We start from the raw sequence: 23,928 nt of genomic DNA on the forward strand, positions 1-23,928 counted from the left end.
TATGGTTTTTCCAGTAGTCATCTATGGATGTGAGAGTTGGACTATAAAGAAAGCTGAGCGCTGAAGAATTGATGCTTTTGAACCGTGGTGTTGGAGAAGACTCTTGAGAGTCCTTTGGACTGCAAGGAGATCCAACCAGTCCATCCTAAAGGAAATCAGTCCTGAATATTCATTGGAAGGACTGATGCTGAAGCTGAAACTCCAGTATTTTGGCCACCTGATGCAAAGAGCTGACTCATTTGAAAAGACCCTGATGCTGGGAAAGATTGAAGGCAGGAGGAGAAGGGGATGACAGAGGATGAGATGGCTGGATGGCATCACTGACTCGATGAACATGAGTTTGAGTAAACTCCGGGAGTTGGCGACAGACAGGGAGGCCTGGCATGCTGCAGTCCATGGGGTCGTAAAGAGTCGGACATGACTGATCAACTGAACTGAACTGAATTAAATATCAAGATCACTCTCGGTGAAAGGCAGAAGGTTTTGAAATGGCCAGTAGGAGGAATAGGAGGGTCATGGAGCAGGAAAATCCCATGGATGGAGGAGCCTGGTGGGCTGCAGTCCATGGGGTCACTAAGCAGGAGCAGGTGGGAGGAGCTTTGAAAGTTGGGAGGGGAAGGACAGTGACATATGTTCAGACAGAGTGCTGAGGAATGCTTTACCTGCTGAGTGACTGGGACTCAGGGCAGCTGGGCAGCAGCCTCCCTAGATCTGATAACCTGAGCTTTTTCCTCGATTACTTGTGTCTGTCTGCCCCTAAGTGAACTCACTCAGTCGTGTCCGACTCTTTGCGACCCCATGGAGTATACAGTCCATGGAATTCTCCAGGCCAGAATACTGGAGTAGCCTTCCCCTTCTCCAGGGGATCTTCCCAACCCAGGGATCAAACCCAAGTCTCCTGCATTGCAGGCAGATTCTTTACCAGCTGAACCACAAGGGAAGCCCTAAGTGAACCCAAGAGACGCTAATAACCTCCAGGTAACCAAGCCAAACATGAAGAAAGCTAAACCAAAGAAGAAACAAAAAATAGAAGTGAGTTAGAATTTATGGCATGTCAGCACTGAAAGAGTATGTTAGGGGTCATCTAAGTTCATTTACACTCATCTGCTCCCCTTTTTCAAGGTGCTCAGAGACCATGTGCCCTGGCCTCAATCACACAACTAGTGGATATCCAAGCCAGGTCTAAAACTGGCCTTTGTTTTTAAAAATTTATTTTTTTTTAAATATAGTTGATTTATAATATTTTGCTAACTTCTACTCTAGGGCAAAGTAATTTAGTTATACATACATATACATTCTATTTCATATTCTTTTCCTTTATGGTTTATCACAGGATGTTGAATATAGTTCCCTGTGCTATACAGGAGGAACTTGTTGTTTATCCATTATATATAATACCTTGCATCTGCTTTTTCCAAACTCCGAATCCATCTCTCCCTGCCGCCTCTCCCTCGTGGCAACCATACGTCTGTTCTCTGTGTCTGTGAGTCTGTTTCTGTTTAATTGATAAGTTCATATTTTGTGTCATATTTTAGACCCCACATATAAGTGATGTCATATGGCATTTGTCTTTCTCTTTCTGACTTGCTTCACTTAGTATGATGATCTGTAACCCCATTTCCCAGAGGATAGCGTGTCTGCTACAGGACATCTGAGGAGAGGCTTATCTACTTGAAAATGCTTTAAGCAGGTTATTTATGCCAAAGTCTTGACTTTTTTCAATTAACTTTCTAGTGAACCACTGCAGCCTGAGCTGTCATTTGTAATTATGCAGTAATTCAAAAACTAATTTGAGATTCTTTTTCTGTTTTCTTTAAGTGGCTTCTCCTACAGAGGCATACCATATATTTCTGGGTGGGAAGACTGAATGATTAATCCTAATTTAATTTATCAATTTGATGCAATCACAAGCACAGTCCCTGTGGAATTTTTTTTCTTAACTTGACAAAGCTGTTCTAAATTTAATCTAGAAGTCTGAGTGAGCAAGAATAGATATGAATATGGAACAATTTAATGGGAGAACTTGAACTACCAGAAAGCAGAATATGTTGTAAAGCCACAGTCCTATAAATAATATATTATAGGTATGGAAATCGGGGTCAATAATGATGTGAAAGAAAGAATAACCATATTCATAAGAATTTAAATACGAGCCACTGGGGGAAAGAATGAATCTTTATGAGAATAAATAAATTTATGAGAATAAATGATATGAGAACAATTTACCTATTTGGGGAGATTACAGTAGTCTTCTCTTATGCTATATACCAAACAACTTAGATTGATTAAAACCCTCTGGGTGTTGGAGAAGACTCTTGAGAGTCCCTTGGACTGCAAGGAGATCCAACCAGTCCATTCTGAAGGAGATCAGTCCTGGGTGTTTATTGGAAGGACTGATGCTGAGCTGAAACTCCAGTACTTTGGCCACCTCATGCAAAGAGTTGACTCATTGGAAAAGACCCTGATGCTGGGAGGGATTGGGGGCAGGAGGAGAAGGGGACGACAGAGGATGAGATGGCTGGATGGCATTACTGACTCAATGGACGTGAGTCTGAGCGAACTCCGGGAGTTGGTGATGGACAGGGAGGCCTGGAGTGCTGCGATTCGTGGGGTCGCAAAGTGTCGGACACAACTGAGTGAACTGAACTGAAACATGTAAATAAAGGGGGAAAAAGTTAAAAATCTAAAAGAAAAAATGTATATATAAGTCTTTCTAAACGTAATGCTAAAAGTCAGAAACTTAAAGCCTTTAAGCTTTTAAATATTAAAATGTTTTCAATATTCTTAAAATATTAAACCCTTGAAATAAAAATCAAACAAAAGTAAATCTTGCACCCCAGTGATTTTTGCAGCACTATTTACAATAGCTAAGATATAGAAGCAGCCTAAACAGGGGAAAGGATAAAAAAGATGTGGTACATGTATCCAATGGAATATTACTCAACCATAAAAAAGAACAAAATAGTGCCATTTGCAGCAACATGAGTGGACCTAGAGATTATGATACTAAGTGAAGTAAGTCAGAGAAAGAGAAATATAATATGGTATCACTCATATGTGTAATCTAATTTAAAAAGGATGTTGCTGTTCAGTCACTAAGTTGTCTGACTCTGCGACCTCATGGATTGCAGCACACCAGGCTTACCTGTCTTCCACCATCTCCTGGAGTTTGCTCAAAACTTATGTCAACTGAGTCAGTGATACCATCGAACCATCTCATCTTTCATATTAAAAAGGATACAAATAAACTTATTTATAAAACAGACACAGACTCACAAGTTTCTAAAACAAACTTACACTTACCAAAGGGAAAATGTTGGGAGGAAGGGATAAATTAGGAGTCTGGGATTAACATACATAACATACACTCACTACTATAAGATAGATAACAACAAGGACCTATTGTATAGCACAGGGAACTCTACTCAATATTCTGTAATAATGTACAAGGGTAAAGAATCTGAAAAAGAATGCGTATCTGTATGTCTATAACTGATACACTTCGCTGTACCCCTGAAACTAACACAACAACGTAGATCAACTATGCTCCAAGAAAAATAAAAGAGAACAAAAAAATAAAGTAAATCTTCTTGTTATAGGGTTAGGTCCTAGCTCTTTTAGAATATGTTAAAATATAGAATAAAGTCCTCCTTGGGTTCTGTTCATACTGTAATGGTCTTGGCAGGACAGTGGGGAAAATGGGCAGGGCAGGTGTTAAAAGGTGGCCTGGAGTTGCTGCCTTGGAGTTGGCAGCAACTTGAAGTTGAGACTTGGAGGAGGAGGAGAATGGAAAGAATCTGTCCACGATACTCCTGCTGAATGTGCTTTCTAAATGATAATACAGTTCATCCTTGGTGGTAGACTGCTGGTGCCTAGGGTGGTAGGACTTCCAGGTGGGGGTCTTTCTCATGTAGGTGTAGCTCTGCAAATTGTTTCTGTTTTGTTTTGCTTTCCCCAGATCCTGTGGGAAAGCAGTAAAGTTCATATGTTTTATAGACTTTTTAGAGGAAAGCTTTTCTGGAAGTTCTTATTAGAAAGGGAAGGCAAGCAATAGTATTTCTACAAGAACAAAGGATTCACCCTTTGGTGTCCACCTGAAACCATCACAACTTTTAATCAGCTCTATTTCAATATAAAATAAAGAGATAAAAAAAAGGACAAAGGACTCAGGGCAATTTACTGATTTCTCCTGAATGTGGTTTGGGGTCTAGAGACAGAAAGCAATGGTTATTACAAAATATTGAATATAGTTCTCTATGCTATACAGTACATCTTTATTTATCTGTTTCATATATAGGAGTGTGTATATGTTAATCCCAAACTGCTAATTTATCCCTCACCCTCTTTCCCCTTTGGTAACTATAAGTTTGTTTTCTGTGTCTGTGAGTCTATTTCTGAGTGTTTTTTTTTTTTTCTGTTTTGTAAATAAGTTCACATGTCATTTTTGAGATTCCACATATAAATGATATTGCATGGTATTTATTTTTCTCTGTTTGACTTATTTCACTTAATATGATAATTATTAACTCTGGGTCCATTCATGGTGCTGCAAATGGCATTATTTCAATTCTTTTTATGGCTGAGTATTATTCCATTGTATATTTCCACATCTTCTTTATCCATTCCTCTGTGGATGAACATTTAGGTTCCTTCCATGTTTTGGCTATTACATATAAATTATGTGTGTATATGTGTGATATATATAATTGAATCACTTTGCTGTGCACCTTAAACTAACAACATTGTAAGTTAACTGTTAAATCTTGAAAAAAATTTTGTAATAAAAAAAAGGGGGAAGCAGCAGAATTGCTAGGTCAGAGTTCATTTGCTTACATTTGGAATTTTAATGGATGTTGCTAAACTGCTATCTGTGGAGATACCTATCTATAGTTCCCCAGTGATGTTAAGGAATTCACTGGTGGTCTAGTGGTTAGGACTCTGCACTTTCACTGCTGGGGTCCTGGGTTCAATCTCTAGTTGGGGAGCTAAGATCCTACAAGCTGCAAAACATGGCAAAAAAAAAAATCAAAGATATTTGACTAACACTCTGTGGCAAACGTTCTGAATTCTTTGTCAGTCTGATAGAGCATCTGGGTAAAGTCATCTCACAACTGAGGTTGAGCACTGTTTGAGGAGTCACCAGATTTTCCTATTTTGGGAATCAGTGAGCATTATAGAACTAGAAGAGATGTTAGAGATGAAGTCCAGCCGTTCAGCCTACAAATGGGGAACCTGTTTGACCAGGGTCACTTGAACAGTCCTTGACTGAAGCCAGATCAAACCCTATATCTCCTGTTTATTATAGCAGCTCTCTGGCTGAGTGTCAGACAGCCCTGGAAAGGCCTCTGGAGCATTCTGGGTTTGGCTCCAGAGCCAGGAAGCTGAAAGTTACAGCTCAGAACCACAACACAATGACTGTGAGGCCAAGTGCTTTAACCTACCCTGAACTTCAGGTCCCTCGTATGTAACGTGGAGTTGATATTATTAGCCTTTTTGTCAGTTTTCAAAGATTAGGTTCATGTAGATAAAGTAGCTGACCCAGTCCTCTCACAACTGTTATCCACCTCCTCATGTTTGTTATCTGACTTCCCCACCCACATGTAAGCCCCAAGGGACACTCACACTAACATTCTCAACCATATAAGTAACTTACCATAGAGTGATAGAGAGGAATCTGTGAGGGGCAGGCTCCTCCGGGAGCCCCTGTAGTCTAGACCATTGCCCAGCACACATCCTTGACTTGGTTCTGGCTTCTTCTGGCTTTGCCATCAGTGTCTTGGTTATTCTTTGGAGGTATTTTATGAACAAGAAGACATCACGCCCATACTGACTCCCGAGGACCTGAGAAGAAAGCTCACCCTCTTTATCACTCACTCTCTGCTTTTTAGGGTCTGATTTCTAACAAGTTCTTCTGTTCAGATTTTCCAGGAAACTTGAAAAGCTTCCATATGGCCAGAGGAGAGACAACATGTGTACTGACCAGCGTGGGTCATGAGACCCACTGTCAAAAGCAGGAAGGAGGAACAGGAAGGGAGGCGGGAAGGGAATTACTGAAAACCTGTTATTTTCAGAAGGGAATTACTGAAAACCAGTTATTTTCAACACATAGCCTGGGGTGTTGAAGGCTGAAGATTGCCAGGAGTCAAGGCTTTTAAAGATGGGTATTATTTTTGCTGTTGCTAGTCAGTTCGTTTCACTACGCGTAACCCTTTTGTATTCTGAAAGAGAATAAAATCAAATGCAGGACTGGTCCAAGGACAGGGGCTACCTCAGCCTCCCTTTCTGGAGGCCCTGGAGGGCTCTCCTTCCCCTTCTCGGCTCCTCAGGAGCATCCTTTTTGTTGGCATCCCGGACAACCCCTCACCCCAGATGGAAGGGCTGGAGAGGCTTCCTTAGTCCCTTCTCCATCACTTCTGTCCCCCCACCCTCACTCACCATCCTAGTTAAAATCAAGTGAAAATTCTAACTGCTCTGAAAATGAATGAGAAAGTTCACTCTTAGGGACCCATCCATTCTGCTCTCAATTCTAGTGATTCTCCAAGAGTGCTTCTCTGACCGTCTGAGCACGGTCTCCTAGATGCCTGTTGAAAATGCACACTCTTAGCCTCCCTCCCTTGTAGAAGCTCTGGGGTTGCAACCCAGAAAAGCGCATTTCCAACAGGCAGCCCCAGGAGTCCATTAAAGTTTGGAACCCCCAAACTTTAGAACCCCACTATTCTGTACAAGTTCCTTATTTCTTTCCCTTCTCTCTCGTTTCCCCTCATCTTTTTCTTTCCTTATTCCTTGTGACTCTTGCTCCCCTGTCTCCTCCCTTCTCCCTCCTCCTTAATGCCAAGGCTTCAGAGTAGCCCACTGAACTTTTTTTTTTTTTAACTTTTATTGGAGTATAGTTCATTTACAATATTGTATTAGTTGCAGGTGTACAGCAAAGTGAATCAGTTAATGTATATACACATATATCCACTCTTTTTTAGATTCTTTTCTCATATAAGTCACTACAGAATATTGAGTATAGCGTTTCCTGTGCTATACAGTAGGCCCTTAGTAGTTACCTATCTTATACATAGTAGTGTATATGCATGCGTCCTGATTTTTTAACATATTTAAGTCCCTGGGAAACTCAGCGAGGAGGGAAAAAAGAAGGTATATATTTCTTACTGCCTTGTTTGTCCCCATAAAAGAAGGGTAGACAGGAAGCCTCTCCAAGCCCCAACTTTGGGAAATGCATCATTGTTTTAAGCACACAGAGGCATCCCTTCCAATATAGGAGAAAACCTTAGAGGTTGGCAGTATCCTTTAGAGAAACAGTACTGGTATGATGTCCCAGGGGGGCCAGCGAGTACCTGTCTCAGAACAGACACCTGGGTCCCCTCACTGGTGGGCAAGGTTTTGAAGGCATTTAAGGGAGATGGAGACAACTGGACAGGAAGTGGGGGAGAAGGGGTGGTGATCAAGGAGAGTGTCTGCGCAGAGTTGGGGGCGAGTGCCACCAAGGTCCTGAACCTCTGCTTTTGTTTTCACAGCTTCTACAGAAAGAGACCAAGATGAACACAGAGGTGAGTTCTCTAAGAGGACCGATTTAAAGATGCTTTTCTTGCAGCATGCCTCATTTCTTCTTCACAGAGCGTCTTTCCCTCCAGAGCTTTCGGAAACATCAGCACAAACTTGAAAACATGTCCCCTGCATCCTGCCATGCACGTGGCTCTGGGTGATATGGGAAGAAATAGGCCCTTCTGAGCTCTTATCTATGTCTGTCCAGCTTCAGTTAGATTAGAATTTATCTACCTCAGTTAATCCTGAAACAACACTCATGGGCTGGGGTGGAGTGGGCTACAATGGAGCATGGCAGCCACTGGGCCCTAGTGTTATTCTGGGGACAATTAACTCTGCTTAGAAGGACCTCCCTCTGCATTACCTCCTTGTATTCTCACTTCCACTGAACTTGTTCTTCAGTCCAGTGAGGTGCCTTGTGTCTTTGCACCTTTGTTTTTTCCTGACCAATCAGCCCTTTCTGCTTTCACTGCCTTCAGGTCCAGCTAGACGCTGGGGTCCTCTCCTCCACTACTGCTGTGCTCATGCCCCAGCTCCTTTCCCCTTGTCCTCCTGATCCTGCATGGCCAGCCCAGAGGCCATGCCCAGAGGAGGGTGGTCTTCGGTGAGTGGCATAGTTTCATGCTATTTGCAGCTGACAAACTTCTCAAAACCCTCATCTGGGTACTCAGCATGCCCACCAGACCCTCTCCTTGGCCCCCAGACAGCTCTCTCTCCCTCTGCCCTGAATAGCCAGGTCCAGTCTTCCTCACTCCTCCCAGCTGCTTCCTCACTCTTAGCTTCTGATCACCTTTTACTTTGTGGAGAAAATTTGCAACCATCAGACATCATCTCTCTCAATTTCTGCCTCCCCATTTGTCTTGTTTTTTTCCCTAGAGGAAGGGATTTTTATCAGTGAGAAAGCTCCAGACTGCAAGTACAGAAAATCCCAATTTAATGTGGTTTTTGTCCTAGAAGTCCAGATGGAGGGCAGGCTCCAGGGCGGGGCTGATCCAGTGGCTCAGCCATCTCATCAAAGATCTAGGATCTTTTCATCTCTTTGCTCTCATCTAAGTGTTGGCTTCATCTGGGAGATAGTGGCCCTCATGGTGATAGGAATGGCTGCCAGCAGCGGTTGGGGCTACATGCATCCTCATTCACTCTGAGTGGGAGAAAGAGATGGATTCCTGCAGCTCTCCCAGAAGAGTGGGAGCCTCCTTTCTTGAAGTTCCACCAAGTGCCTTTTTAGGCCTCACTGGCCAGATCTGGGTCCCATGCCCATTCCTGGACCAATTACTGTGTCAGAGGAACCAGGATTTTCTCAGCTAGAGCATCTTCTCCTGTACCCCAGAGCTGGATCTGGGAAGAAGGAAGGGGAGTGGACTTCAGGAAAGGACCCACTGCATCCCATCCCAGACATTTCTTGTGAATGTGAGTCGACTGAAAAAAATGCAAAGTTGAGAATTACGTGTTATGGGCAGACTTACTGAGAACTTAAGCCTGGGCTACGGCCTCTCTTATAGCTCTGAGGGACTGCTCTAAAGAGGTAAGGGACGTGCCAAGGATATATAGAAGTTTTTGCAAACAAACACAAAAAAACAAAAAAACGGGTAGTTGGAAGGTAATCAAAAGATTACTGTTAATTAAAGGAAAACAACTATCTCAAATTAGTGAATTTATCACTTTTGTGTGTATGAGAAGATGCAAGAGTCTAGGCTTATTGAAATCATTCTTTTGATATGCACCTTAGCTACCCCAGACCGGTACCCTACTCCTTCCCATCTCAAGTCCCCTGAGGGTGCACCGTTGCGGGTAGCTGCAGAGGCTGCTGGCGTGGTAGCCTCAACATCCTTTGTTTACTGGCGTGACAAGCAACACTGTCCACACTCAGAACTGAAGACTCTGCTGCCTGTTCAGATTCTGTACCACCTCTCTGAATTCCTCTTTGAGCGGCTGCATTGTTCAACTTGTTTCTACTGGTTCTTTCCCATCAGCATTTCCAACTGCTTTAGTTTTTACTTTTTCAGAACGAAACAACACCTGAGGTCTTCTCAAGCTGCTGTAATCCTGTTTTCTCATCCATCCCCTTCAGAGGGAGGGTTGTTGACATGCTCAACCTGCTGTAGTCTTTTCCTAGCATTATACTGAAATTCATCTTTAAAAAGTAGTTTTTTAATATAATTCTAAAAGAAACACGTACCTCTATGTTCATAGCAGTACTATTCACAATAGTCACAATACGGAAACACCCTAAATGTCCATCAACAGATGAATGGAGAAAGAAGATGTGGTGCATGCATATGATGGAACACTACTCAGCCGCAAGAAGAAGGAAATAATGCCGTTTGCAGCAACACAGACACAACCAAAGATTATCATACTGAAGTGAAGTAAATCAGAAAGAGAAAGACACACTGTATCACTTGTGGAATCTAAAATATGGCACAAATGAGCCTATCTACAAAACAGAAAGAGACTCATTGACATAGAGAGCATACTTCTGGTTGCCAAGGGGGAAGTGGGGAGGGAGAGATGGACTGGGAGTTTGGGGTTGGTTGATGCAAACTATTACATTTAGAATGGATAAACAACAAGGTCCTAATGTATAGCACTGAGAACTATATCCAATCTCTGGTGATAAACCATAATAGAAAAGAGAATGTATATATGTATAAAACAAAAAGCAAGTTTTTTTAAAAAAATTCATTTTTGTAGTAGTGTTCATACACAGACCTAGAACAAAACTCAAAAGCTACAAAATGTTAAATAGTCAAAAGTGAGTGTCCTCACTACCTAATCACCCCAGCCTCCCCTACCCCAGGGTTGACCTCTGTTAACCATTTTCTGGTGCCTCTGCCCTCTTATCCTAAGACCCCATGACTCGCTCTAATTCTCATGGTCTTGGAAATTGTGCAAAAAGAGTAGAAACTTTGCACTCATATTAAGCTCACGGAGCCTGGCTCAGTAATAGTTCTGTTAATCGTCAACTACCCCTTCTGTTCTGTAATTTCGACTTTCCTTCTTTGGTGGCTTTTCTCTCTTAACCTTTTAAAAATATTCCCAGACCGTGGGACCCCCTCTAACTAGTCTGCCTCCTCTTCTGCCTTAAACACCCTGTAACTACCTTCTGTGACCCCCTTCTCACTTCCATTTCCTGTCTGATCCCTGGGCAGCCTGACCTGGTCCTCACTGCTCTGGTAAAAACATCTCAGAGCTCTCTCTCTCTCTCTGGAAGTGATACCTCCCTTGTGTGAATTTCCATGGCCCTTTAATGATCACTTCTTTTGTGACCTTCCATTCTCTGACTTGGGTAGAGCTGTCCGTGTGCCTCCTTCATCTTAGCATCCCCACAGCATCTGACCTGGTGCCTCAAATACCATGTGTTCTCACTGAGTGGCAGTTGACTCAGTGATGGGATGACTCATAGACTGTCTAGTCATCATGTACAGCAATCCAGAGCTTGCGTGAAAGATTAGTGAAAATGCAGAGGAAGAGAAACCTGCAGTGACTTGAGGCTGGCTGGAGCAGGGAGGGAGGAGTAGGCTGTCAGCTGCAGTCAGACCTTTGGTTTCAGAGGATTTGTCCGAGGCAGCAAAGACTCCCAGGATTTCCAGCACGTCATGCTGGGTGCCTGATAGAATTTGCAGAGCCCCTGGCCTTTTCCCGGAAGTTCAGACCACAGTGGTCAAGTGAGGCTGGTGGTTGGAGTCTAGCACAGAACATGAGGATCTAGGTCAGGGTGGGACGGCCAGGTGGAAATGCCCAGTTGGCATTCCTTCCTGGGTCTAGAGCTTGGAGGAGAGGACAGCTCATTGTGCACAATGTTGGAACCTTCAGCACAACGGTGGTCTTGGAAACCTTAAGAATGAGAGGCACCCCTCCCCTACTTGGGGAATACGGGGAGGAGAGATCAGGGGGACAGGATTGAGCATGGGGAAACGTGCACCACTAGGGTGCAGGATGAAGAGGGAAAGCGGTGACGAGTGAAAAGGAAATCTCGCTGTGAGGTGAGGGAAGACAAGGAAGGAGTGAATTTTAAGAAGGTCCCCTCAAGTATCAAACAGGAGTGAGGTCCAGGAGAATGCCACCTAGGGAAAGCCCTTGAATTTGGCTAAGATCTAAGATGACCTGTAATGAGGCAGAGAGGTTTGGTAGTGAAACCCAGATTACAGCTGAACTGGAAGGGTGAGTGGGGAGAGCAGACACAGCCTGGAGTTGTGGAGTGTCGGCTGATTTGGGGGCAGTGGGCACCACCAGGGGCAGAGTGTCCTGGAGGGCAGACAGCAGAGGACACCCAGCTCTATGGAAGGGAGCAGGGTGTAAGCCCAACTCTGTACAAATTGTAGAGTTCTCATCTACTCAGAGCATTCCTTGGATTTTCATATCTATCTTAAGTGTTTGTATTTTGGATAACATACATTCACATGATTCAAAATTTTAAAGAATTTCACACACACAAAAACTTTATCCTGAGAAGTCCTCTTCTCTCCCAGCTACTCTATTCTCATGGTCCAAAGCAACTACCCTTACTGGTTTCTTTCCTGTCCTTCCAGAGAGATTCAAAACATATATAAGTATTGTTTTTCCTTCAGCCATTGCCCCGCCCTCCTTTTTTTTTTTTTTTAAACATACACTAGAGCACATATCTTACACTGGTCTGTATTTTGCTTTTCTCACCCAACAATGTATCTTGGAGATCAGTCCCTTCCAGTACATAAAAAACTTTCTTGTTCTTTTTTTTTAATAGCTATGTAGCATTCCATTTTCAAAGTATACCATAATTATCTAACCAGCCTGCTATTGATAACATATACTTTATATTCAGTCTTTTGCTGTTACAAGCAAGGCTGCAATAAACCTGAGTCATTTCACTTATGTATGTGTTTTGAAAATAAATTCCCCCCATGCCCAACAAAGAGTATTTGCATGTTAAATGTTTCCAAGCTGTTCTCCACAAAGGTTGCCTGTTCTCCTCACCCTCCAGCAACATATGAACATGCCTGTTTTCCTATGCCAGCCAATGTATGGTCAAACTTACTGATTCTTGTAAATGAGTGAAAAACATTGGGTTGTCCTTCCTGACTGTTTACAATCATCATACCTCCTCCTGGAGTGGGAACCTGGCACTTGCCCTCATACCTTCCACTTTGAAGTTCTACAGTAATTTTACATTTTCTCCTACCCTCCTTATCTCAAAACAGAATTTTTTTTTCTGAGTTGGCAGAGTATGTGTTCTTAATCTCGGAATCCCATCATCTAATCTCGAGCTCCAAACACTTAGCTTCTCTGCATCCAAGACAGGGAGAGCTGGCTCACTTTGTGACGATAAGTTGGTCCCCAATTAGTTTTTGAGTCACTTTGCTGTCCTGTCTGTCTCTTTTCTGCATCTTGAAACTATTCTTGTTCCTTTGTTCCTTAAAACGGCACCTCTACAGGGCTGAATAAATGGCAACCTACTCCAGTGTTCTTGCCTGGAGAATCCCAGGGAAGGGGGAGCCTGGTAGGCTGCCGTCTGTGGGGTAGCACAGAGTTGGACACAACTGAAGCGACTTAGCAGCAGCAGCAGCAGTGCAGGGCTGAATATATAGTGCATTTTATCAAAAATTCAAGACAGCAGGGCACAGCAAGACAACTGAAATGGAATTTTAGACATTCTAGAAACCTGTTGCCCACCCCTCTGCTGGGCATATCTCACCATCTCCTTTCTCTGCATACTTCAGCCTCCTGATAATCTACATGCACGTTCCCCTTTCTACTCTTTCCTCCCATTACCTCTGCTTTCTGCAGGTTCTCACCCTGAAAGTTTTAGCTACTAAATTGCAGAGGAGTTTAGCCATCTCTTTGACTTTTTTTTTTTTTAGCATTGTCCCACTCTTTGTGACCCCTATATAGTCTATGGAATTCTCCACACCAGAATACTGGAGTGGGTAGCCTTTTCCTTCTCCAGAGGATCTTCCCAACCCAGGGATCGAACCCAGGTCTCCTGCATTGCAGACAGATTCTTTACCAACTGAGCCCAAGGTTTAGTCTCCTTATATTTGGAGATTTTTCAGTTATCGTTCTGTTACTGATTTCTAGTTTAATTCCATTGTGGTCTCAGATTAAACATTGTATGATTTCTGTGTTTTGAAACTTGTGGAGGTGTATTTTATAACCCGTCTGTCTTGGTGAATGTTTCGTGTATGCTTGAGAAGAATGCATCCTGCTGCTGTTGGGTGAAGCAGACTACAGATGCCAGTTTTGTCCAGTTGATTGGTAGTGCTGAGTGCGAATGTGTCCTTCCTGATTTTTCTGCCTTTTCGATCTGTCCATTTCTGTTAGAGGGGTGTTGGAGTGTGATGCAGCTGATTTTGGATTCATCTGCTTCTCTTCGCGGTTGTTCTATCAGATTTCACCTAATGTAGTTGGTGCCCTTTTGTTAGGTGCACACGTGTTGGATCTTGTTATGTAATGCCCTTCTTGCAATTAACATAACTACTCCTGCTGTCTTTTGTTTATAGTGTTAGCATGATATATTTGTCTCCATCCATTTACTTTTAATCCATATGTGTCTTTATATTTAAAGTGTTTTCTTGTAGGCAACATAGAGTTGAGTCTTGATTTTTGGTCCACTCCAACAATCTTTATCTTTTAATTGATGCATTTAGACCATTAACATTCAAAGTGATTACTGATATAGGTGGATTAATATTTGTTATTGTTGGCAACCCACTCCAGTATTCTTGCCTGGAAAATCCCATGGACAGAGGAGCTAGTAGGCTACAGTCCACGGGGTCGCAAAGAGTCGGACACGACTGAGCGACTTCACTCTATTCATTGACTTTGTTCTTTGGTCCTATTTTTGCCTTCCACTCTTCTTCTGCTTTTTATGATGTAAACTGAGTATTTTATATAGTTCCTATTCTCTTTTTTCTTAGCATATTGATTATACTTCGTTTTTTAAACTTTTTTATTGGTTGTGCCAGAGCGTGCAATATACATTTACAACTAATTCAAATCCACTTTCAAATAATACCTGTACCACCTCACAGGTAGTGTGAATACTGTAAAATAACAATAATCCCATTCCTTCTTCTTGTCCTGTGGATCAGTGCTGTCATTCATTTCACTTACGTATATGCATTTACATAAACATAAATATATACATCAGCATACATAATTCAATACTTTGTTGCTGTTATTATTTTATTTAGATCAACTAAGAATAAGAAAAATAAAGTTTGTATTTTACTTTCACTTAATCCGTCTTCCTTTCTTTAGGTAGATCTGAGTTTCTCACCTGTAATATTTTTCTTCTCTCTAAAGAAATTCTTTTAATATTTCTTGCAAGCTAGGTCTACTACAAATTCCCTCAAATTTTTGTTTGTCTGAGAAAGTCTTTATTTCTCCTTCACTTTGGAAGGATAACTTCACAGGGTACAGAATTCTAGGTTGGTAAGTTTTTTCCTCTTGACACATGAAATATTTCATTCCACTCTCCTTTCTTGTATGGTTGTTGAGGAGAAGTTGGATATAATTTTTATCTTTGTTCTGTAGGTAAGGTTTTTTTCTCTCTGGCTTCTTTCAGGATTTTTTTTTTTCTTTATCTTTGCTTTTCTGTAATCTGAAAATGATATGCCTAAACATCATTTTTTGGGGACAGGGCATTTATCCTGTTTGGCATTCTCTGAACTTCCTAGATCTGTGGTTTGGTGTCTGACGTTAGTTTAGGGAAATTCTTATTTATTATTATTTCAAATATATCTTGTGTTCTTTTCTCTCTTCCTTCTCTTTCCGGTGTTCTCATTACATGTGTGTTACACCATTTGTAGTGACCCACAGTCCTTGGATATTCTCTTCCTTTTTTCAGTCTCTGTTCTCTTTGCTTTTCAAGTTTTCGGGGGTTACTATTGAGATATCCTCAGTTTTAGGGATTCTTTCCAGTGCCGTGTCTAGTCTACTAGTAAACCATAAAAGGCATTCTTCATTTCTGTTACATTGTGTTTGATCTCTAGCATTTCTTTTTTATTCTGTCTCAGGATGTCTCTCAATTTCTTACATTGCCCATCTGTTCTTAGATGTTTTCTACTTTATCCATTAGATCCTTATCATAGTAATCATGCTGCTGCTAAGTCACTTCAGTCGTGTCCAACTCTGTGCGACCCCATAGACGGCAGCCCACCAGACTCCCCTGTCCTTCTCCAGGCAAGAACACTGGAGTGGGTTGCCATTTCCTTCTCCAATGCATGAAAGTGAAAATTGAAAGTGAAGTCGCTCAGTCGTGTCCGACTCTTCGCAACCCCATGGACTGCAGCCTACCAGGCTCCTCCATCCATGGGATTTTCCAGGCAAAAGTACTGGAGTGGGGTGCCATTGCCTTCTCGGATAGTAATCATAGTTGTTTTAAATTCCCAGTCTCAGTAATTTCAACACTCCTGTTATGCTGGTTTTGATGCTTCTCTCTTTCTTCAGATTGTGTTTTTGTCTTGTTATGGCTTGTTGTTTTTTCTTGATCTCCAGACATGATGTATCATATAAAAGAAACTGCTTTAAATGGTGGGGAGGTGTAGGGGGAGGGGACACATTCTACAGTCCCATGATCAAGTCTCAGTCTTCTGGTGAGCCTATGGCTCTACACTATGAACCACAGAAGTATTTTTCAGTTTATTTTTCTGCCTCTCTTAGGTGGGGGAGTATGGCTAGAGTGGGCCAGAGTTGGGTGTTTCCTTTCTCCCAAATGGAATTCTAGAGTAGCCTGGAGTTTTGTACAGTTGACCCTTGAACAGTACCATGCTTAGAGGTGCTGACTGTCTGTATAGTTGAAAATCTGCCTATAACCCATAGTCTGCCCTCCATACACACAATTCCTATCCACAATTCTGCATCCACAGATTCAACCAGCCACGATTGTCTAGTACAGTGATAATTTAAAATGGAAAAAAATCCACATATAAGCACTGTTCAAACCCATGTTGTTCAAGGGTCAACTGTTTTTTCCTACCCTGCAGTCAGTTAGGGTCTAATAATACCCCAGCAGGTTAGGGACTGGTTAACTAGTTTCCTGTAAGGGCAGTCTCCTTAGGAAATACAAAGCACTGGTGATTTCAAGAGTGATGCTTTTACCCAGTCTTGTTGGAAATATGAGAGGAAACATGTCCAGTATTTACTGTGAGAACCTGGTCAAGCTCCTGGAGGTAAATGTCACAAAACTGAGAGGGTCTTCCTGCGACTGGGTCTCTCTGGAGTTTCTAGGTCTCAGAGTTGTCCGCACTGAGCCCCCAGTCACTCATCTGTTACAGTTCAGGCTTTCCTACGGCTTCCTGCTGTGGTTTCCACTCTTGAGTCTCTGCTCCACCAAGTTATTCTCTGCGTTAGTCCCTCAGTTTCTCCAGTCGTGGGGGCAGCAGTTTGCCTCATGTTCTCACCTCTCTTAAGGATCCTAGAGGAGTTCATTTTAGTTAGTTTTTCAGTCTGGTTAGCTGTTTATTTGTCCAGGTAGAGCAGCAGCTTGGAGAGCAGAGCAAGCTCCTTACGTGTGAAGTGGGAAACCAGAAGCCTTCATCTCTTTGATTTGCAGTTTCCTTTCAGAACATGCCTTGATGCCTCATGTAACATGAACAGACACAGGTGAAATGGTCTAGGAAAGTCATTTTTCTCAAAGATGAAGTTCTTTCCCAACGAGGAACTCAGTTGTTAATATGTCAGCATTTTCACCCATATCTTGTCCCTTGGTATCAGTTTTGCAAGGAAATGTTGTCTAAATGAAATTTGAAAGCACTTTCAGTCAGACACTACCCAAGCCAGGTTTACAAGTGTGTGTGTATCATTAATTATTAAAATGGAAAAAGTGACTTGGCTTCTTACAGATAAGGAAGCTGTTTCTTAACCTCATGCCTCTTTTAAAGCTAACAGAAACCTATGATCCTCGTTATTTTCTGTAATGTAATTTAGTAGTTAATTTAGTAGTTAATCTTAATCTACTAAACTACTTAATCTACTAAATCTGTAATTTAGTAGTTAATCTTAGGAATACCATAAATATTCAGCCTCATAAGGAGATTGCTTGTTTCCTTTTCCGTGTGAAAGAAGAAACAAATATTTGATCAGTCTCATAAGGAAATTGCTTGTTTCCTTTTCTGAACGAAAGAAGAAGCAAATATTTGATCAGACGTGTATTTTGGCTGCTCAGTACAGATTACTCTAAAGACTGTCTTTCTTCTTTTTTGTGTATGAGACTGTCAAAAATAAAAATTAATAGCTAGACTTGTAACCCAGAGGCACTAACTGGGCCAAACGGCCTGTTGTCAGTTGGGCATTGTGGCCACAAGCTTAGAACTACATTTCCCAAAGTTCCATTTCACGTGTGAACTTGGCCAGTGAGAGGCGCTCCCGGGAGATTTGGAGGCTGAAGAAAGAAACTTATTCAGAGGGCACAGTTGCTCTTCCAAGCTTCAGGCTGCAGATGCTTTCCTGAGGTCTTGGCTTCCAGGCAAACTCTTGAGAATCACTTGCTTGATTGCAGTAGGAGATGGTCAGTGATGGCTTCTCTGGCTTTACCTCCCCAGTGGTTGCAATGGTGATGTAAACCTCTGACTCCCCATGTTAAAACTCTGTGCTTAGAACACATTACTGAATCCTGACTGGTACCTTGAGCAGTTTATAAGTTATGTAACAACAGCAGTACAAAGTCAGGGAGACAGGAAGTGGAAGTATACTGTTGTAAGGTTCTTATGTTTGAAATGATACAATGTTATCTCAGTCATGACTTAGCAACTGAACAACTCTCATGAACACAGATGCAAATATTTAAAATAAGATTTTGGCAAATAGAATCAACAGTATATGTAAAGGATAATACATTATGACCAAGTGAGGTTTATCCTAGGAATGAAAGGTGTCATTGTATCAACGGACTTTAAGAAGAAAAATATCATATGATCATCTCAATAGACACAGAAAAGGCACTTGACAAAGTTAGACCATTTATGGTTTTAAAATGTAAACAAAATATGAATAAATGGAAATATCCACATCCTGATAAAGGATATCTACAAAAAAATCTATAGCCAAGATCATTCTTCATGGTAAAAGAACAAATTTTATCCCCAAAGATTAAAAGCTAAGCAAGATTGTCCTTTCTTACTGCTCCTGTTCAAAATCATACCCACCCAGGGCAGTCAGGCAAGAAAAATGAGTAAAGCACATACAGATTGGAAATAAAATCATTTCTAGTCACATCTCACTCTATGGTCTATGTGGAGAATTTAATAGAATTACAAAAAAAGCTGCTAGAAGTAATAAGTGAGTTCAGCAAGATTGCAAGATGCCAAGTCAGTATACAGAAATCAGTTGTACGTCTATATAAGCACAATGAGCAATTGGAAATGGAAGGTAAAGTATAATTTCATTTATAAATAAAATTTATAATAGCACTAAAAATCATAAAAATTTAAGTATAAATTTAACAAAATGGGTACAGAATCTATCCACTGAAAATGACAGAATGAAACAAATCAAGGACCTAAATAAATGTAAATATATGACATATTCACGGATTAGAAGATTTACTTTACTGAAGATGTTGGGGTTTTTCCCTCAAACTTATCCATAAATTCAATATAATCCCACTCAAAATTCTGGCAGGAATTTTTATTTTATTTCATTTTATTTATTTAGTAATTGATTCTAAAATGTGTATGTAAAGGGAGGAGAACTAGAATTTTGAAAAACAAAATGAATTCACAGTAATAGACTTCCATACTTACCATAAAACTATAGTAATCAAGACAGCTTCCACCAAGGTACAAAGGCATTTCAATAGAACAAGGTTTGTCTTTCTCAATACTTGATATTAGGACAATTGGATAGTGTATTCAAATAAAACAAAACAAAAAAGCTTGATGGCTTCCAGAGAAGGTGACCTGTGAGCTGGGTTTAAGCACCCAGTATATTTAAAGACAGGCCTGGCATACCCCTGCCTAGTTGTGGATAGTTGATACAGCCTGTGGAATAATCAGACCTCACCAGTGGAGATTTATAGATGGCGAATAAACACATGAAACAGTGCTGCTCATCATCGTTAGTCATTGCTGCTGCTGCTGCTAAGTCACTTCAGTCGTGTCCAACTCTGTGCAACCCCATAGACAGCAGCCCATGAGGCTCCCCCGTCCCTGGGATTCTCCAGGCAAGAACATTGGAGTGGGTTGCCATTTCCTTCTCCAATGCATGAAAATGAAAAGTGAAAGTGAAGTCGCTCAGTCGTATCCAACTCTTAGGGACCCCATGGACTGCAGCCTACCAGGCTCCTCCGTCCATGGGATTTTCCAGGCAAGAGTACTGGAGTGGGGTGCCATTGCCTCCTCCACATTAGTCATTATGGAACTGCAAATAAGAAACCTCAATGAGAGACCACAACACACCTATTATAAGGACTAAAATGAAAAGAGGAGAAGACCTGATGATACCAGGTGCTGGCAAGAATGCAGAACCACTGGACCTCTCAGACATCAGTGACAGAATGCAAAACAGTATAAACGCATTGTTTTAAGTGGAAGCCAGACCCAAAAGACTGCATATTGTGATTTCACTTATACGATATTCTAGAAAAGGCAAAACTACTGGGATGGCAAGACAAGTCGATGGTTGCCTGCCAGGGGAAACAGTTGACTGCAAAGGGGTATGGGTAATTTTGGAGGGGATGATAGAACTGTTCTGTATCTTGATTGTGGTAGGTATGTAAGTGTGTGTTGGTCAGAACCCATAGAACTGTACACGAAATGGGTGATCTTCATTATATGCAAAAAGAAAAATCTAACTGATACCATCAGGAAAGCCTTCATATGGTTTAAGATGCCCAAGTCTTGAACGCTTTGAAGGCATCCCCCTGTGGATGGTAGGGAGAAGCTCCTTCCAAGCAAAGAGAACAGGATTTGCAAAGACTGGGAGGGAGCAAACAGTCCTGTGTGTTCTTGGGAGGTCGGAAGCATAAAGTTATAAAGTGGAGGTGACTGAAAGGCAGTGCTGGAGAAGCAGGCTGGAGCTGGGTTGTGGAAGGACTCGTGTTTGGTAGAAAACATGGACTTGGATTTTTTTTCCCCCTTCAATTGTTTTCTTACAAACTGTCTCATGGTTTGGGCTGCTGTACAGTGCCACAGAAATTCTCTTGAAGTTCGGAGTCTAGAAGTCTGAGATCACGCTGAGATATGGGGGGCCCCCTTTGTGGGCTGCAGACTGCTGACTCCTCCTCATGTTCTCACGTGAGCAGAGAGCAGGGAGAGGAGTCAGGCTGTCTTGTGACTCTTGCAAAAGTACCAACCCCATTCGTGGGGGCTCCTCCCGCATGACTTCATCTCACCCTGATTACCCAGAGGCCCCACCTCCTACTACCATCATACTGGGGGACAGGGATCCCAATATGCCTTTTGAGGGATACAGTCATTCAGTCTGTAACAGTTGGGAAAATGAAGAGCTTTAATCAGGGGAAGGACTTAGTTTTCATCTGAAGCATCTGCTCTGGCAGGCCGGGGTACCACCCTTGGGAAGGGTGAGACCAGGAGGGGATTTATCAGATCATTAGGAAAGGGGGCAAACTCTGTAGGAAATGGTGACACACTCAGATGACAAAGGTGAAGGAAAGGGGAACCTAAGGGGGACATTCAAGTTTCTGTGCTCGGAGGCATCCAAGAAGAACTGGGTTTGAGGTTTATATATAGAGAGAATTTTTATCAGTTTGGATTATAGTAAGTTGCTATATAACTTGAAAAACTTGAGTTGATTTTTCATTCTAATACTATATGCATTGTACCCAAATAATGAGTAAGCTGTCACAGTAGGCTGAGAGTGACATTAGTTGGAACCCAGGAAGCCACGGTGGTGAGGAGTCTGAATAAGGTGACCGTGTGCCCACGTGCCCTGTCCCCCCGAATCTCACTGAGCACTGTCACTTCTGTATGACTCTCCGCTGCATCAGATTTGCGCGTCCACTGGAGGAGATTTAGGGAGGACAGAGGTACCAGACTAGGGCTGGGTACAGCTTCAAGATGAAGGTCTTTCATTAGGGGGGAGGTGGCCGTAGAAGTGGGTGGAGAGCCAAGTGTGCAAGGAGCCTTTTCCATGGATAACACAGGTCAGAGCAGCCACAGAAATATTGTGGGGAAGCTGACTTCTCTCCAACCCTGCATTTCAGGGAGTCTCATTCCCCTTCCCCTGCTGTGGGTTCTGTGATCTGTGTTGGCTCCTGGCTTGCTTGTCTGGTCCCTGACTGGTCCTGCCCACATGTCTGTTTTGCTGTTCTATGCTATCTGCCCAGACTGTTTTATTTTAGGGGGTGTTCTTTTAGATTTTAATAAATGTTTGTTGGATTTTAAATTTTGTCAGAATGAAAAATATTTGGTCTTTTCAGTTGATATTGTACTCAAGCCAAACAAGTTCAGCATCTATACACGGCAGGGAGGGACAGAAATACTCAAGTTAAACATTGTAAGTATGATCCTGAACCATTTTTAAACCCCACCTCGATCCCCTGTGTTTCAGCCCGAGAGGAAGTTTGGCGTGGTGGTGGTGGGCGTCGGCAGAGCCGGCTCCGTACGGATGCGGGACCTGCGGAATCCACACGCTTCCTCAGCGTTCCTGAACCTGATTGGCTTCGTGTCCAGGTGGCTTTGCCTTGTGCCCTGTAATTCCCCGGGAGCTGGGTGCAATGGATTAGGGTTCTCCAGACCCCAGAGAGAGCAAGCCAGCTCTGGGATCATTCCAGGGAACTGTGCAGGGTCAGCCCCACAAGATCTCAGACGGGCCTGGGAACTAAAGAGCGCTGGCCCTGCAACTGGGATGTGCAGTGAGTCATCCTGTAGGGGACCGCAAAGGCAGAGGCGGGGAGGGTGAGCACAGGGCCTACGGTGACAGGAGGGGCACAGTGAACGCACGTGGGTTGGCCTGAAAGAAGCTTTAGGTGTGTTCCATCAGTTAACTATGACAGCCTTCCCAGGGCCCTGGGCTTTGTAAGCCTGACCAGTTATTTGACATCAATGCCAATATCAACCTACTTGACAGATCCAGAAGCTGAACTGCAGAGAGGTTAAGTAATTTGCCTGATGTCTCACAGCTGGAGAAATCGAAGAGCTGGACAACAGTGCACGTCTATCCGATTCCAAAGCCCGGCTTTTAAACACCATGTATTCATTTCCCCTTTGATAATTCTGTACCCTGCTTTCAAGGATTATCATTTATGTCCTGTAACTCAGCCAAAACCTAACTTTAACTGCGTTTCTTCTTCCCTTACTCACCCTCAGCTCCTCCTTGACCCCCACCACTTCCACACACACTACTTACAAAACTCACACCGTGGAACATCAGTTACCAGCAGTCATTGTGAACCTGAGGTAGGCCCTGTGTGAGCCCAGGCACTGGGGCAGAGAGCAAGTCAGGCAGGTCTCTGCTTTTTAGTGCTTTAGAGAAATCACCTAAATGTCAATACTTAGACAAGCTTAAGTAATCATCATGACGGTCCATGTAGAAGTTCTTTCGTATTTTAGTTTATGGGACCTGCCTTCTTCCAGTTTGCCTGTCTCAAAACCTAGCCCTTCCTTAAGGACTTAAAGTGAATTTAGGGCACAGAGGCAACCCAGAAGTGCTGGCAACCTGCCCTTGGTCAGTCTTCCCCTCGCAGGAGGAGTCTAAGGGAGCAGCACAGATGGGAGACTTGATACCAACCTGCCCTTGGTCAGTCTTCCCCTCGCAGGAGGAGTCTAAGGGAGCAGCACAGATGGGAGACTTGATACCAACCTGCCCTTGGTCAGTCTTCCCCTCGCAGGAGGAGTCTAAGGGAGCAGCACAGATGGGAGACTTGATACCGTGATTCGCAGCACTGTTCCTCCCCTGCTGCCCTGCCTGCATTTGGGATCTCACGAACCAGGGCTCTGGGCTGAAGGGGGGCTTCTGCTTCCCCATCAGCCCTCCTCTGCTAGCTGCTGCTATGCCTCACCTACCCAGGTCCCATAGGATGGCCAGCTCATCCTCCCTTCCCCTCGCTTTACCACCCCCCTGCTGTTATCACACTGTCCCCTCGCCACATGATCTGTTCCTCACAACCTACCTGCTAAGACCTCTTACCTCCCCAGGAATCCTCTTCTGAAACCCTGAACTGGGTGTTCCTTGCCTTCCTGGAATCTCCCACTTGTACCCTAGGCACAGCATCCCTCTGGTTATTTTTATTTGGCCATGCTGCATGGTGTGTGGGATCTTAGTTCCCCAACCAGGCATCAAACCCGTGACTCCTGCATTGGAAGCACAGAGTTTTAGCCACTGACCCACCAGGGAAGACCCCACCTCCTGTTATTCTTGTGTTGTAGTTATGTAGTCTCTTCCTCCCTCTACCAGACCAAGCTTGCTAGAAGCTGAAGACTTTAGTTCATTCCCCAC

The 23,928-nt window shown here is 42.9% G+C and overlaps 1 protein-coding gene across 1 annotated transcript in view; it reads left to right on the forward strand.

The window, feature by feature from the left end:
• The window catches only part of BLVRA (biliverdin reductase A), a 51,678-nt gene that overhangs the window by 8,885 nt on the left and 18,865 nt on the right, over positions 1-23,928 (forward strand). The window contains exons 2-3 of the mRNA XM_027539216.1: positions 7,524-7,556; positions 22,042-22,163. Coding sequence (XP_027395017.1) covers positions 7,545-7,556; positions 22,042-22,163 — 134 coding nt within the window. The 5' untranslated portion in view covers positions 7,524-7,544. The remainder of the gene's footprint in view (positions 1-7,523; positions 7,557-22,041; positions 22,164-23,928) is intronic.

This window comes from Bos indicus x Bos taurus, chromosome 4 (genome assembly GCF_003369695.1).
Source record: "Bos indicus x Bos taurus breed Angus x Brahman F1 hybrid chromosome 4, Bos_hybrid_MaternalHap_v2.0, whole genome shotgun sequence".
In the NCBI taxonomy this organism is placed as follows: domain Eukaryota; kingdom Metazoa; phylum Chordata; class Mammalia; order Artiodactyla; family Bovidae; genus Bos; species Bos indicus x Bos taurus.